The 14,662-nt window shown below is 43.1% G+C and overlaps 1 protein-coding gene across 1 annotated transcript; it reads left to right on the top strand.

The window, feature by feature from the left end:
- The first annotated feature begins 1,189 nt into the window (after window positions 1–1,189).
- Window positions 1,190–14,621, top strand: heatr6 (HEAT repeat containing 6). The gene is made up of 20 exons (XM_079508105.1): window positions 1,190–1,511; window positions 2,527–2,634; window positions 2,854–2,994; window positions 3,392–3,507; window positions 3,727–3,841; window positions 3,968–4,069; window positions 4,567–4,713; window positions 4,886–5,172; window positions 5,503–5,677; window positions 6,185–6,391; window positions 7,213–7,312; window positions 7,689–8,095; window positions 8,319–8,441; window positions 8,535–8,621; window positions 8,797–8,931; window positions 9,043–9,165; window positions 9,629–9,753; window positions 9,941–10,037; window positions 10,687–10,891; window positions 12,568–14,621. The coding sequence occupies exons 1-20, from the start codon at window positions 1,230–1,232 to the stop codon at window positions 13,158–13,160; spliced, it is 3,675 nt and encodes a 1,224-aa protein (XP_079364231.1). The 5' UTR covers window positions 1,190–1,229; the 3' UTR covers window positions 13,161–14,621.
- The last annotated feature ends 41 nt before the right edge of the window (window positions 14,622–14,662 follow it).

Below are 14,662 nucleotides of genomic sequence, written 5' to 3'. Positions count from 1 at the left end.
TTTAGTGGAAACCGTTTATGGAATTACGTCCGTTTCATGTTTCAGAATGACAATCCCTGCACCCCGTGCCCCCATGCTCCCCAACAATTTGGCAACAACTGTTTTGTTGAGGTGAGTGAGGAACAACTTGACTAGCCATGGTTCACGCTCGTACTTCATGGCAGTCATGTTTCAGGGCTACAACTTGACTAGCCTGCACAGAGCCCTGGTTTTAACCCTATTGAATACCTCTGGAATTAGAACAGCAAATGCTAGCCAGGCCTAATAGCCCACTCACTAATGAATGCTCTTGTGGTTGAATGGAAGAAAATTTAACAGCAATGTTTCAACTAGTGAAAAGCTATCCCAGAATAGTGGAGAATGTAGCAGCAAAGGGGGACCAACACCATGATGTCGATACCTGATTGATTTGATATGATTTGTCATTGTAGCTGACACACATTGTAGACGTTTTTTATTTCCAGGAAGAACAAAAATGCAGCTGTAACATCAAGATTTCCATTCACTGGAACAAAAGGTCACTATAGAAACACTTGTGTAGATTTTGACATGAGATAATCATATGCCTAGTACTAGGACTATATGTATTTCAACTGTAGCTCAGCTGCAGAATAGTTGTCACTACATTTAACAGCACATGGTATACTGTTCCTAGGCCTGTTCATTTCTGTTCGCATCCTTGTTTATGTACGTCTTCTAGGCACGTCATGTGTCCAATACTGTATATTTCTCTGTCTGTATTAAACTTTAGAATGTGTCGTGCAATATGTCTGGTGTTGTCATGTTCTCCACACACATGTCTCAACTGAATCAACACAAAACCGGTAGAGGTAGATGAAGACTCTTAAGGGACCATGGGTGGTCAACCCAAATCACAACAAAATCCATCATGCATACAATTTTATATTGTTACAAATACAAATTTGTCTAGTGCTCGTTGTTTTGTTTCATCACTTCCCATTTCATTTGTTTACCCTGTATCCTGGGTGAAATTGGTATCCTGACCTGAACATTTATTTTCCGTCTATAAAGGAGCTGGACTGCTGGAGAGAACAAAAAAAAACACTAGTATCAAAACACAAAAACTGAAGAAAAAAAAATCTGTGACATTTATCTTGACCGGTAGATGGCACTGACAATTCTTGGACGCAACGTCTCTGCCAAAAAGCCAACAGACGAAGAAGATTCATACACGGAAATAGCAAATATACACCTTTTTTTCTGGAAGTATGGCGGCTACGCTTAACTTTCTGCCGGCTTCGAACAATTGTGATACTACTGTATGTCCTCCGGTGACTCTGTCTGTAGATGCCGTGCCCTTCACACCCTCCCCGGCTTCAGAAGGTATAGTGTCGGACGCCGGGTCTCAGTTTTCTCGCTGTTCCTCCAGGCTGAGGTGTCTGCGGAGCGACTCAGTCAGTCTGAGAGAAGAACTCAACCTGCTGTTTGACCAGCTCATCTCTGAGAACTACAACAAAACCCTAAATCCCACCATCACTATACGACCAGAGGTAACTGTTAAACGTATTACGCTTCTGCATCAGTTCAGCTTGGGCTGCTTTCATGCTTGTCCATTTTAATGGCTTCTGGCATCTGTTATAGATTAAATCCATGGAAGATGATTTGTAAGATGATGCTGCTGGGCTCCTCAGTGTGGCAGTTCGCTGTTGAATCTTGTGGAATGTGGACTAATATTTGTAGACCGAGAGAATATTTCACACCTGCCTTGTTATGTTGAGCAAGACTACAAACCCTCTGAGGGTGTGCTACTGTGCTACCACCAGTGGACAGTGGTGGTGATTATAACATTGATCAATTAACACAGGATTTTACAGCAATAATGGCCTACTGGTCCAGTCCAATGCAACCTGTTCCAGACGGAGCTAATGCAACCTATACAACAGGCCCCCTGTTGTACAACAGGCCCCCTGTTGTATATGTTGCCATTCATATGCCATTCTGCCTGAATGTACAGTTACAGTTAATTGTATAAATGATTACAGGGCTTAAAGTTCTCAGTCCTGGCCCGGAGACTGATTTCAGTCCTGAGGATTTCATAGGGGTCATTTAATGAGATCAGTGCAGATTTCCAAAAAAACATTTTCAGTCTTGGGATTTGTTTTGGCTTTAAGCCCTGTGTTAATATACCGGTCCGGTACACATTCTTTACATGTATACTCACAATGCTGTGTGTTATTGCACACTGCAAGTTGCTGTTGTCTCTGATGCATGGTATGATGTAATATTACTATGCAAGTTTAAGTGTGAAACCATAAAGAGTTACTTTTCTCTCCATATACTTGAGCCACCAAATAATCCAGAGTACGGTACCCTATTGGCCTGAATATAATACTATGTTTTTTTCTAATGGAAATATCTTAAAAAACGGGTTCATATTATAATCGGGACTAGACTATTTGACATTTAATGTTCTTTTTCCACAAATGAGTCTTGAAAAATGGGGGTTGTCAGAGTCGTCTTATATTTGGCACAATACGGTAATTTTGATGTAATTTTGCCTTTCAGGATGTGTGTGCCTTGCTGAGACACGCAAGCAGTCTGGTGCCACTAAGTCAAGAACATCTAGTGGTCAAACTATGCCAGTTAATGCACCATCTGCTCAATCAACTGAAGGTATGACTGTTTATGACAGTCATCCAGTGGTGTTTAGGTCGGATGAGCCACTTTCACTTTTACTATGAGTCTTTAAGCTGAGTTTAGATGATTGGGGAGATAAGTAAAACCTCCCTCTCCCTCATGATAATCAAAGAAGACACAAAAATGTAATAATAAATACATACAAAAATAAGAATACTTTGTGTTCACTCACTGTTTTTATTTGATCTCTTTTAGGTAATTGTAGATGAGCAGACATTGACTGTGTTGATTAGTTACACTGTCCGTGCATTGAGTGTGTGCAGTACGTGGACTCACCTGGAAGTGCTGCTGGCCCTCTCCACAGTAGCGTATGGGAATGGACCTCAATGCCAGAAGGTAGGTGTTTGTTTGGGTGTTCTATGTGTCACACCATAGTTGTTGATTGTCAAGTTGACAACTACTGTACATTCTTGATTTTATGTTCTGAGTAATGCATGGTTTCTATCCTTGCAACACTTTAAGTCCAAACACTATCTTGAACACTTCTACCTCGGGTGTTGGGAGCAGCTTGGCTTTCAGGGTGTGACAGGGAGGCTTTTTATTTAGCCTTTTGGTGGGTAGTCCACAAGTTTGACTGACTATGTTCTTTCTTTATTGAGTCAGATAAATTGAGTAGATGAAGCACTCAATATACAGTTCTGGAGCGATGGCTCCCCTTTAGTTCTAGGAAGTATTAGTGGGTCATCATTACAGGTCCATGATTTGAGTTACTGAGTGATTTTCTTTTTTGTAGCACCTTGGTGAGTTACTGAGTGAGGATGGAGTCCTGGTACGCTACAGCTCCCCATCTCAACCCAATGTGGAGTTACGGCGCGCAGCACTTACCTGCATGGCCAGTGTCTGTCTCGGGTAGGTCTTTCCAGTCTTAGAAGATTTAAGCAGACTATTTTAACTATTATTACATTGTGTGGCTTATGATTGGCCTTTTAGCCCCATAGCGATTGTAATTTGTGATAAATGCAAAACAAAAAGTGTTGAGCAAATGTCAATGTTGCTGCTTTTAGGATAATTGTGTATGTGTGTGTGTGTGTGTGTGTGTGTGTGTGTGTGTGTGCTGTGCTTATGTAGGATTCCTGGTCAGCCCCCGGTGGAGGACCAATACAGGAATACATGTTTTAGAGCGTTCCTGCAAACACTGCAATCAACCAAACCCCCCCAAACTGACGAACTCTTCTACTGCACGGTATGAATTTTAGTTTAGATTAAGTTATTTTAGTTGTATTTGTTTTTAGTTGTGGTAGTTGGTACTACTAACTAATATTATGATATAGTTTGGATTACTGTATCTCACATTTTGTTTTGTGCGCAGGTGATTCAAGGAGCATTGAAGGGTCTTCAGTGCTATCTATCAGGTGGGAAGTGGAGATTTGGTGGAGGGGAAGAGCTTGGGTCTCTGCTTGCCACACTAAAGGTGCGACTCTATTACACTTTTATAAATGTATCAATATATTACATGTTTGCACAGATGCTGGAAGTCCTGGAATATACCTAAACTTTATTGGACTTGGTAACTCATGCTCTCACAAAATACATATAACATAATAATAACATGTGTAATGTAGCAATGTCTGAAAAGAGAGGCTTTAAAAAAAACCTTGACATTATGCACCTTCTTAGTATTTTCTTAACATTTATTTTCATAATTTTGTGTGATTAACCTTTTGCATGCATTAATTACCGCATAGTACTGAAATATAGTTATTTTCTTTAATTGAAATTTGTTTTAGTTTAATTATACAGTGATACTAGTCACTTTCTAAACCCATTATATTTGATCCTATTCTGTATGTTATTCTGCTACTGGACAATTGCAACATGGACAATGGACAATTGGACATACTAGTATTCATATCCACGTGGATATGAATGCAAGATTTATTGTGTAACATTTTGCTGTATGTTCTGCAGAGGCATATGTTTCAGGGAGCTCCAGGTGTGAATGTGGAGTGGCCGGCTGTTCTCTACCCAGCTCCTCTTCCTCAGTATGAGGGTCTATCCCCACCTAAACCCGCTGAACCTCAGAAGGAAGCTTCCGCACCAGGAAAAGCCTCGGGGGTGAGACCCCGATAAAATGCTTTTATTCCTTTTGCTTCCTTTCTATAATAGGCCCCTGTACTCAGAAAACAATCACACTGTTGGTGTTGGTGTGATTGTAAAAAGAAAACATTTAGACCTAGATCTTAATAAGAGTGTTTAAAATAGCCTTTGCTAAATGTCTCTGTGGCAGAACAAGAAGAGGAAGTCCAGAGGGAAAGGGAAGAAGACCGCTGTGGAAGAGAAAGGAGAGGAGAACGAAGATGAAGATGAAGCGCTGCCTGTTGTTCAGAAAGGAGGTAGAGGAGGAGGCAGAGGTGGTGGTGGTGGAGGGGGAGGAGGAGGAAGAAGAGAAGGAGGTAAAATTGAAGGAGAGTCCTACTCTAAAGCCCCTGCTCCTTCTTTATACCCCTCCTGGAAGATGAGCAGTTCTGAATCAGAGTTTTCAGACCCAGAAGGGGGAATGCAAAGCAAACTGAGGTAAAATAAATAAATTAAGTCATGCATTTGGTCACAGTTTCTTTGATTGTTTTGAGAACAAGGTGTCTTACGGAAATTGCTAACAAAATGTACAGTAGAAAATGAATGGAATGAGGATACTTAACGGAGCACTTTATTTTGTTGGGAAAACAGAATATGTCAAACGATTGTTCATTGTTTATTCATATCTTGCTATGTGGCCATGAGTAGTTATTCACATTTTAAGTAAGCTAATATAATTGCCCAGGCAGGCACACAGAACAAGTGCATGTTTTTTGTTTTGTTTTTTAATGCTGTGTGAGCGGTCACTTCAGCGTTTGACTCTTTCAGACTTTACCATGCTCGTGTGCGTCAGGGCGCGCTGCACTGCCTGCTGGCAGCGGTGAAGGCAGTCGAGAAGAAGACTCTGTATGGATACTGGTCTTCCTTCATCCCTGACGCTCCTATAGGAGGACCACCGGCCCTCACCCTCCACACCATTATGCTGAAGGACCCCTCGCCCAAGGTGAAGCACACACTTGTGTGTGTCTGTGTGAGTGTTGGGTCTTGTGTGTTGCGAGTAGAGCTAGACCGATATGTCGGTTTGGCCAATACAGTATATAGACCATTTGACTTTTTGATTTTGTAATGAAATTACAAATTAAATTCTTACAAATTAAATTCTTACAAATTAAATTACAATTCTTGCTTGGGCTGTTCTGCCTTTATTGGATAGTACAGTTGAGAATGACAGGAAAGGGAGTGACGCGCCGCAACGGTAATCGGCTCGGGAATCGAACACGTGACTCGATTTCAGGTCGCATTTGAGCCTTTATGTGGTATGCGCCTTAACCACTAGGCCATTGGCGCCCCTATTTTTTTATATGGTCAAACATCAGTAATCTGTTGTCTAGGACTCTCCAACATCGGGATCGGCATCAGACCCCAAAATCTGGCATCTGTCAGGCTCTAGTCGAACTTGTGAGTGTCTGTGTGTATTATTTACCCCTTCACCTCTGTCGTCATCCTCCAGGTGCGTGCGTGTGCTCTCCAGGTGTTATCTGCCCTCCTGGACGGCTCTCGCCAGTTCCTGGGCGTGGCCGAAGACACGTCGTCTCCCCGTACGTCTTTCACGCCTTTCTCCTTCACCGTGGCTACCACCATCAGAGAGCTGCACCGCGCACTGAGCCTGGCTCTGCTAGCCGAGACCTCCTCTCACACACTCACACAGGTCATAAAGGTATAAGCACACTGTTTTTTATTTTACACACCATATTTTACCGTGTAAGATAGCATTGTGATTCTGTGACTGTTACCGTTACTGCGGCAGTGGCTCAGGAGGTATGGCAGCACTCTGTGTCTGAAGATCTAAAGATCCCTGGTTCACTTCTCCATACTTGGTGTCGAGTACGGTGTCCCTGAGCAAGACCCAGTACCCCTAATGGACCCTTCTCTAAACCCCACCCCAAAAGCCATTGTCCAATGCTAGCTTAGCAACCGTCACTACACTCTGTCATGTTATTTCTCCCACACATAAACAATAGGAATATCACAATAACGCAATGGTGACTATGAACCAGCAACAGATTCCACATACCCAGGAAAACAGTTGGAGGATGCATTTTTCACCACTTTTCCAAAACTGAAATCAACACTTGTTGACTAGATTAGAAGCGATTTTTAAACTTTTGCTATTGAAATGATCGATTATTTATATGGAGAAATCCCGTAATTTAACATGCATCTCAATGGGTGTCAAGCACAGCTTGCCAGTCCTTGGTCTGGCAGCATGGAGTGGGTGGAACTTAGCGAAGTGTGTGTGTGTGTGTGTGTGTGTGTGTGTGTGTGTGTGTGTGTGTGTGTGTGTGTGTGTGTGTGTGTGTGTGTGTGTGTGTGTGTGTGTGTGTGTGTGTGTGTGTGTGTGTGTGTGTGTGTGTGTGTGTGTGTGTGTGTGTGTGTGTGTGTGTGTGTGTGTGTGTGTTTTTATATATAAATATCTTTTAAATGTTGTATATATTATCTCCAAGGATGAGTACAAATACTAATTGTTCTTTATTCCAGTGTTTGGCCTACCTGGTGACCAATGCTCCCTACCAGCGGCTGAGACCTGGTCTGCTCACACCTATATGGAAACAGATCCGTCCATATATACATGACAGAGGTGAGAGATCTTTCCAACCTGGTGAAAGAGAGCTTTAATGATGCTAGTCTGCTGTGTATTGTACACTGATGGTTTAAAGTGTAGTGTCCATTCGGCCACTCGGACACATGCCCAGTCAATTTAGATCTTGCGCAGTCTAGCCTCTAAAAGACGTGGTCAAAAAAACAAAACTACAAAGGATACATTTGGTACTGGCAGCCCCTCACCCCTATACATGCAAATATCTGTTGTAGCGAACCACAGCAAGCCGCCTTCGTTTTCAAATGGCACCCCGTTAGCAAGTCGGAAAATCAGCCAGTGTTGCTTCTTGTGTCTTTCACAGCCCATGATCCTAAAATAAAGAAACAACCCCTCACCTGCCTCTTCTCCTTTTCAGACGTGAACGTGCGTGTGTCGGTCCTGACACTCTACGGGGCGCTGGTAATGACCCAGGCCCCTCTCCCAGAGGTACAGCTCCTCCTCAGACAGCCAGAGGGCAGCAGCAGTGCGGGCTCCTTTACGCCGCAGGAAGCCTCGCTCAGCTGGAGACAAAGAGATGGAGTCCCTTCGCCCTCACGCACGCTAACCGCACACTCTCAGCACAACCCACAGCGCCCACCGCACACCCCTTCACCTCGCACTCCTCACACCCCGAGCGAGATGGAGGCCAGTCCACCGTGGCTGCTGCAGTTGTGCATTTCCCTGGTGATTCAGCCCAGGGAGGACCAATCAGACAGTGAGGGAGTGGGAATGGGTGGAGCTGTTTCTCTGGAACCTGCCCCTGTCCGCCTGGAGGCCCTTCAGGTGAGAGACTGTCTTTAGGTAGACTTCCAATGACAATGATCATATGAGAAGCTTTCTAACCTGGCCTACATTCTGCATGCTTACAATTATCAATAATTTGCAATTTTTTTGTATTTTGTTCTTCTCTGACTGTTCTGTTAGCCTATTTCCTATGTCTGTATCCTATTAATTCCCCCTATCTTGTCCCTATTTCTCCACTTGCATATGTGCATGTGTGTTCCAGGTGCTAGCTCACCTGGTGCAGGGTTACTTCTCTCTGGCCCAGGTGTGTCTGTGTGAGATGGGCCAGGTGAGCGCTCGCTGCCTGCGTGAGCCAGAAGCCGCCATACAGCTCCATGGAGCCAAGGTACCAGGAACACCCTTTAGGCTGCGGTCATTGACATGCATGAGCTCTGCAGACATGCAGCATCAGCATCATCTTTTCCTTCTGCTCTTTTAGTTACTGGAGGAAATGGGGATGGGTATCATCCAGCAGTATAAAGCAGAGAGCACTGTGCCTGAGAGTTCCAGGGTTCCCATGACTCAGGTAATTACAAACCTGTCTTTATGCATTTTAATATGGCTCAATTCGTATTTATTTAGTTGATTAGTGCTTTGCTCTGAAGAGGTTGTAGAAATGTGGTGTGACACATTGAATGTACTTAAAATGTTTTGCTTGATATTGGCGTCTGGATAACAACCCGTACAAACCGTGACTGTAGGTGGTGCAGTTTTGGTCTGACATGTTGAGTGGACCGCTGAACGGAGCCCTACAGAGCGAGCAGCACCCCACCCTGCAGACCAGTGCCTGTGATGCTCTGTCCTCCATACTGCCACAGGCCTTCACTCAGCTGCCCGTGAGTTCTTATACAGCAGATGTTGCAAACACCTTTCAAATGCATTGCCAGGTTTCATAAATGCACCAGGGTTAAGATTTGAGTATTGTTTTGATTTATTCTTGTGTTTAGGATAAGACGCAGATGATGTGCATCACGGTTCTTCTGGGGCTGACCTACAGCGACAACTCTCTGGTGAAGGCAGCAGCTGTCAGAGCTCTGGGAGTCTACATAGTCTTCCCCTGTCTCAGAGAGGTAGGCGGTTACTTTACCCATAAGCCTTTTTATTAGAGCTGCAAAATAATGAGATGCTTGTGATGTGATCATCGTTTTATCGTGGAGATTAGGGGAACCAAATTATTGTAAAATCTCTCTCCATAATACTATCTAATACTAATATACTATACTATACTATACTAGTATAATACTATACTAATATAATACTAAAGCAGAACATTGGGTTTTCCTGGTGGCTCAGCCAGTTTAATGAGTTTCAATCAGACTCCTGTCATGTCTCACATGTCTCCTTTCTCTTCCTTTTGGTTTCCCAAATAATTATAAAATGCTTCAATATACGGTACTATGATTTGTAATCGTGGAAATTAGAATAGCAGTATATGCTTACATATACTTACTATATGTGTACAACCCAAACATTATCTCCTCATATCCGTATTGTTACCAAGAGGTGACTTATCCCCCCTTCCTGTTTTTGCAGGATGTGATGTTTGTTGCTGATACTGCCAACACCATCCTCACCGCCCTGGAAGATCGCTCTCCTAATGTGCGTGTCAAGGCGGCCTGGTCATTAGGCAACCTCACCGATACACTCATCATCAATATGTAAGTAAGCATACGCACAGATGTTAAACGTGCTGTTGAAAGATCAACTACTCAACACATTTCAAAAACATTTACAGAGCAAAAATGGAAATTAATCACAGTTTTGTGGGTGCATGAGTATGCATGGGGGAAAAAATGTCCAAGTTAATTTTCACATGCTATCATGACTTCTCTAACTCTTGGCCAGGGAGAGCCTAGGTGTGGAGTTCCAGGAAGAGTTGTCAGAGATGCTACTGCTAAAGATGCTCCAGTCAGCCACTAAAGCCTCAGCAGATAAGGACAAGGTGAGACCACTCAAACATGTATTAAACAACGTTTTGCAAAAAGTTGGTGAGGTGAACAAATCCCAGAGATAGCCAATTGTACAAACCAGATATTTTCAGGCCTTCAAATCTAATTTAAAGTGGTCTACTCTCCATATATTATATGGGCATGTTACGTTTGACACCCACCTTCCACATTTTGTTTGACACCTACTGTCCACCCAAATAACATTTTAATATAAGATGGTGGTCCATGGCCTAATGCATATCATCAACGCGGGGGTCCTTGACATTCAAAATGTTGAGAATCACTGTATTACACATACATTACTTGCACAGAACTATGTAACAGTAATGTGCATCACAGCCCAGAAAAATATTTCTGATAATATGAAAATATGTCTGTTCTGCCTACATTGTCGCGATCATGCATTGTGAGCTTGTAGATCTGCTATTTTCCAAAGCTTATTCTACATTTGAAAACTTGAAATGGGCCATTCTGGATAATTAGTACTAGTATTTACTAGTATTAGTAATTAATATTAGTAGTACTTTTTGGTACTTCAAGTACATTTTGATAACCAATACTTTTGTACTTTTACTCAAGTTAATTTTGAATTCTGGACTTTAACTTTCTACATTGCATTTTCCACCACCGCTTCCTCCCCAGGTGAAGTGTAACGCAGTTCGAGCGCTGGGTAACCTGCTGCATTTCCTGCGCTGTGGTCAGCTGACCCGCGCAGCGTTCCAGCGGCCGCTGGAGGACGCTGTCCGTGCCCTGGTGCACACCGTCCAATCAGAGGCCACCATGAAGGTGCGCTGGAACGCCTGCTATGCGCTGGGAAACGCCTTCAGAAATCCTGCCTTGCCTCTAGGTAATGAAACACTCACTGTAAAGGTAGAAATTAATACGTTGTTGCTGTCAGGCAGAAACCTTGTATCGCCATATTTCAACTTGTATGTTTTTGAGGGGCGCTAGCCCCCCTATGCCCAGTCTCTTTGTGTGAATTTTAGTGATGATTTGATTGGGTGAGCAGTGAGCACCCCATAGCAATGATTTGATTGGCTGAGCAAAGTACATATTGAGGCTAAAAAGTGAGGGCAGAAAATTGAAGACGCCAATTGTGATTGGCCATAATTGAATAATTTCATCAATGGGGCGTGGCATGAAGATGATCAGCCTGTGGCACTGTTGACGTGTTGTGGAAGTCCAGGTTTTTGCTTTGATAGCGGCCTTAATCTCATCTGTGTGGTTGGGTCTGGTGTCTCATCTTCCTCTTATCTGTGTGTTTGGGTCTGGTGTCTCATCTTCCTCTGTGTGGTTGGGTCTGGTGTCTCATCTTCCTCTGTGTGGTTGGGTCTGGTGTCTCATCTTCCTCTTATCTGTGTGGTTGGGTCTGGTGTCTCATCTTCCTCTTATCTGTGTGTTTGGGTCTGGTGTCTCATCTTCCTCTTATCTGTGTGGTTGGGTCTGGTGTCTCATCTTCCTCTGTGTGGTTGGGTCTGGTGTCTCATCTTCCTCTGTGTGGTTGGGTCTGGTGTCTCATCTTCCTCTTATCTGTGTGGTTGGGTCTGGTGTCTCATCTTCCTCTTATCTGTGTGGTTGGGTCTGGTGTCTCATCTTCCTCTTATCTGTGTGGTTGGGTCTGGTGTCTCATCTTCCTCTGTGTTTGGGTCTGGTGTCTCATCTTCCTCTGTGTGTTTGTGTCTGGTGTCTCATCTTCCTCTGTGTGTTTGTGTCTGGTGTCTCATCTTCCTCTGTGTGTTTGGGTCTGGTGTCTCATCTTCCTCTGTGTTTGTGTCTGGTGTCTCATCTTCCTCTGTGTGTTTGGGTCTGGTTTCTCATCTTCCTCTGTGTTTGGGTCTGGTGTCTCATCTTCCTCTGTGTGTTTGGGTCTGGTGTCTCATCATCCTCTGTGTGGTTGGGTCTGGTGTCTCATCTTCCTCTGTGTGGTTGGGTCTGGTGTCTCATCTTCCTCTGTGTGGTTGGGTCTGGTGTCTCATCTTCCTCTGTGTGGTTGGGTCTGGTGTCTCATCTTCCTCTGTGTGGTTGGGTCTGGTGTCTCATCTTCCTCTGTGTGGTTGGGTCTGGTGTCTCATCTTCCACTGTGTGGTTGGGCCTGGTGTCTCTCATCTTCCTCTTGACAATACAACACACATTATCTATGGGCTTTAGTTAAGCATAGTATTGTGCTCTACAAGAGTGTCGCGAAAAAGTAGCAAAAATATCAGATCTACAAGTGAGCTTGTCGATCTGATATTATTTTTTAAAGTGGTCAAGTGTGTCTGTGGATTTTATAAATATTGAACCAATGTTAGAGCTTTTGAATAAATACTAACTAAATTAGATTAATTGGAACTCAGGTCATTATTATTTTTATTTCCTGAATGTTTTGGATGGTATACAGCTTGAATATAATGTTCTCTATAGTAACTTGTAATGATTGTGTAGATTGTATGTATGTATTACTGTTTCACATACTCTTGGGTGTTTTGCAAAATATAACATACTCAAAACATTATATTCCCCCCCCTGCTCTTCTCCGTCAAGACTCTGCGCCGTGGTCCAGGGATGCGCTCTCCGCCCTTTGCTGCGTCGTCACTTCCTGCAAGAACTTCAAAGTGCGCATCAAGTCCGCCGCTGCCCTCTCCATTCCCACCCTCCGGGTTTGCTATGGAGACGCGGAGCGGTTCGGCCACGTGTGGCGCTCCCTGGCCGAGGCCCTGGAGAACAGCGAAGACACCCATGACTTTCTGGAGTACCGTTACTGCGCCAGCTTACGCCACACGCTGTCGCAGGCTCTGCTGCACCTGCTCAGCCTCAGCCAATCGCAGGACATGTCCACCCTGGGGGCGTCGCTGGCTGGGGAGGCGGGGAGGGGCGTGCGTGAGCACCTGGTCAAATACCTCCTCGGAGAGGTGGGAGGAGAAGGGGTGGAGAGCACGGAGGGGGAGAAAGAGGGCGGTGACGTTGATCGCTCCAGCCCCCGGCAGAGAATACTCGGCCTGCAGGAGACTCTGAACAGACTGAAGGAGTTGAGGTTGGAGGAAGAGGGGGACAAAGGTGCACAGGAGGTGGTCGTAGACTTCCTGGAGGATTTGTTCAACAGCTGCGAGGAACTGAAAGCCGACTCCTCCACCTGACCACTGTCCCACTTTGGACGCAGCCTTCCTCTTACTTTCACGCTTGAACCTGTGATCCCTGGTTGCATGCTGCTGTCCCACACTGTTTAGGCCTGTCACAATTATTAAATAATCCTCATAATTGTTTCCATATTGAAAAATGTTTGTATACATTTTAAAAAATTGTGGAAATAGCCGATTTACAAGCTCACAAGCATCTAGGTTGGATATTTCCACTATTTAAACCAAAAGTATAAAATTATGCAATATAGCTTATTTTGACCTACATTGTATTTCATTATTATTTTGATAATTGGTATCGTTCATTGTCAGTCATTTATTTCTTTATTTAACTTATTTGTCATATCTGCCCTGTGCAGCTTTTTGTTTACAAAGCCTAAAAGCCAAACTTAATACTATTTTTATATTCTGTGTTGTGACAAAAATACAATTAAATTGTTAATCACAATTGACAATTAAGATTTGACAATTAAGCATTAAGTACAATTTCATGATGGTGACACCCCCTAAAGGGTGATTCACACTGAGGACTAGAACTATAACAAATATAGTTTTATCTGTATTAGTGCTCAGTGTGAATGGCACTTAACCCTGGATGAAGTGGTTAAGATAATTGTGACGCTGCTAGCTATTTTATCAAATTTAGCTGGGGACCCCCTGGAACCCCCCAAGGACCCCTGGGGTCCCCGCACCCCACATTGAGAACCATCGCTAGAGGAGCTGAGCGGCCTGGAAGAGACGACATCACACTACAGTGATGAAGGCAACATACTTTTCATAACATTTCTTTTTTTTATGTATTAAGCAATGCAATGAATGTACATAAGATGGTGAAAATAAGATAATAAACAAATGTATGTACAAATTATGTTATTAATCTGTTTCCAGCATTCAAGAACAGCTTTTAATTTAGTTTATTATCAGATGTGATTTGTTTGTTGATGAATCAATTATTGTATTGATCATTTCACCCCTCATACCTCTCATGGCTATCACCACCTCTTTACTTGTTTTTAACCACTAAAACCTATGCTAGGGTCCATGTGGATATTAACTTCAAGGCTGCCTTGAAACGTGTTTTGTTCTTTATTCTTCATAAGATATCTACTGAAGTAATGGTATAGTCATCTATGTACTGTTTGAACTTCAATATTTTATAGATATGAACTTCAGTATTTTAGATATACTGTTCAGATCACATGCATCGATTATGTTATATTTGTTAGTCACTTGGAGGAATATGTGTCCTTTGTGGTGCAAAGACATTGCCAAAGGTAAATTGAATTGAGATTGATTTATTTTTATTTTTTAGAAGAGTCCCATTTATTTCCCTGTGTCCATAGTATACTAGTATTTTATATTGATATTAACACTTTAAGCTGTGTGGCCTGTGCCACAAATCATTTTGTTTTTAGATGACTATGCAACGATAAACAATGACACTTGGTTCAATAAAATCTTGAAAACAAATTCAGTTTAATCTTTTGCAGCCCGAATATAAT

The sequence above is a fragment of the Electrona antarctica genome (genome assembly GCF_951216825.1).
Source record: "Electrona antarctica genome assembly, chromosome: 8".
NCBI lineage: Eukaryota > Metazoa > Chordata > Actinopteri > Myctophiformes > Myctophidae > Electrona > Electrona antarctica.
Note: the sequence above shows the minus strand (reverse complement) of the source record. Positions and strands in the feature narration are given on the sequence as shown.

Coding starts and splice junctions, on each gene's coding strand:
- heatr6 (XM_079508105.1), top strand. CDS start 1,230: ATGGCGGCTACGCTTAACTTTCTGCCGGCTTCGAACAATTGTGATACT. Junction 2,635..2,853: donor ATCTGCTCAATCAACTGAAG/GTATGACTGTTT, acceptor GATCTCTTTTAG/GTAATTGTAGATGAGCAGAC. Junction 5,678..6,184: donor TGAAGGACCCCTCGCCCAAG/GTGAAGCACACA, acceptor GTCATCCTCCAG/GTGCGTGCGTGTGCTCTCCA.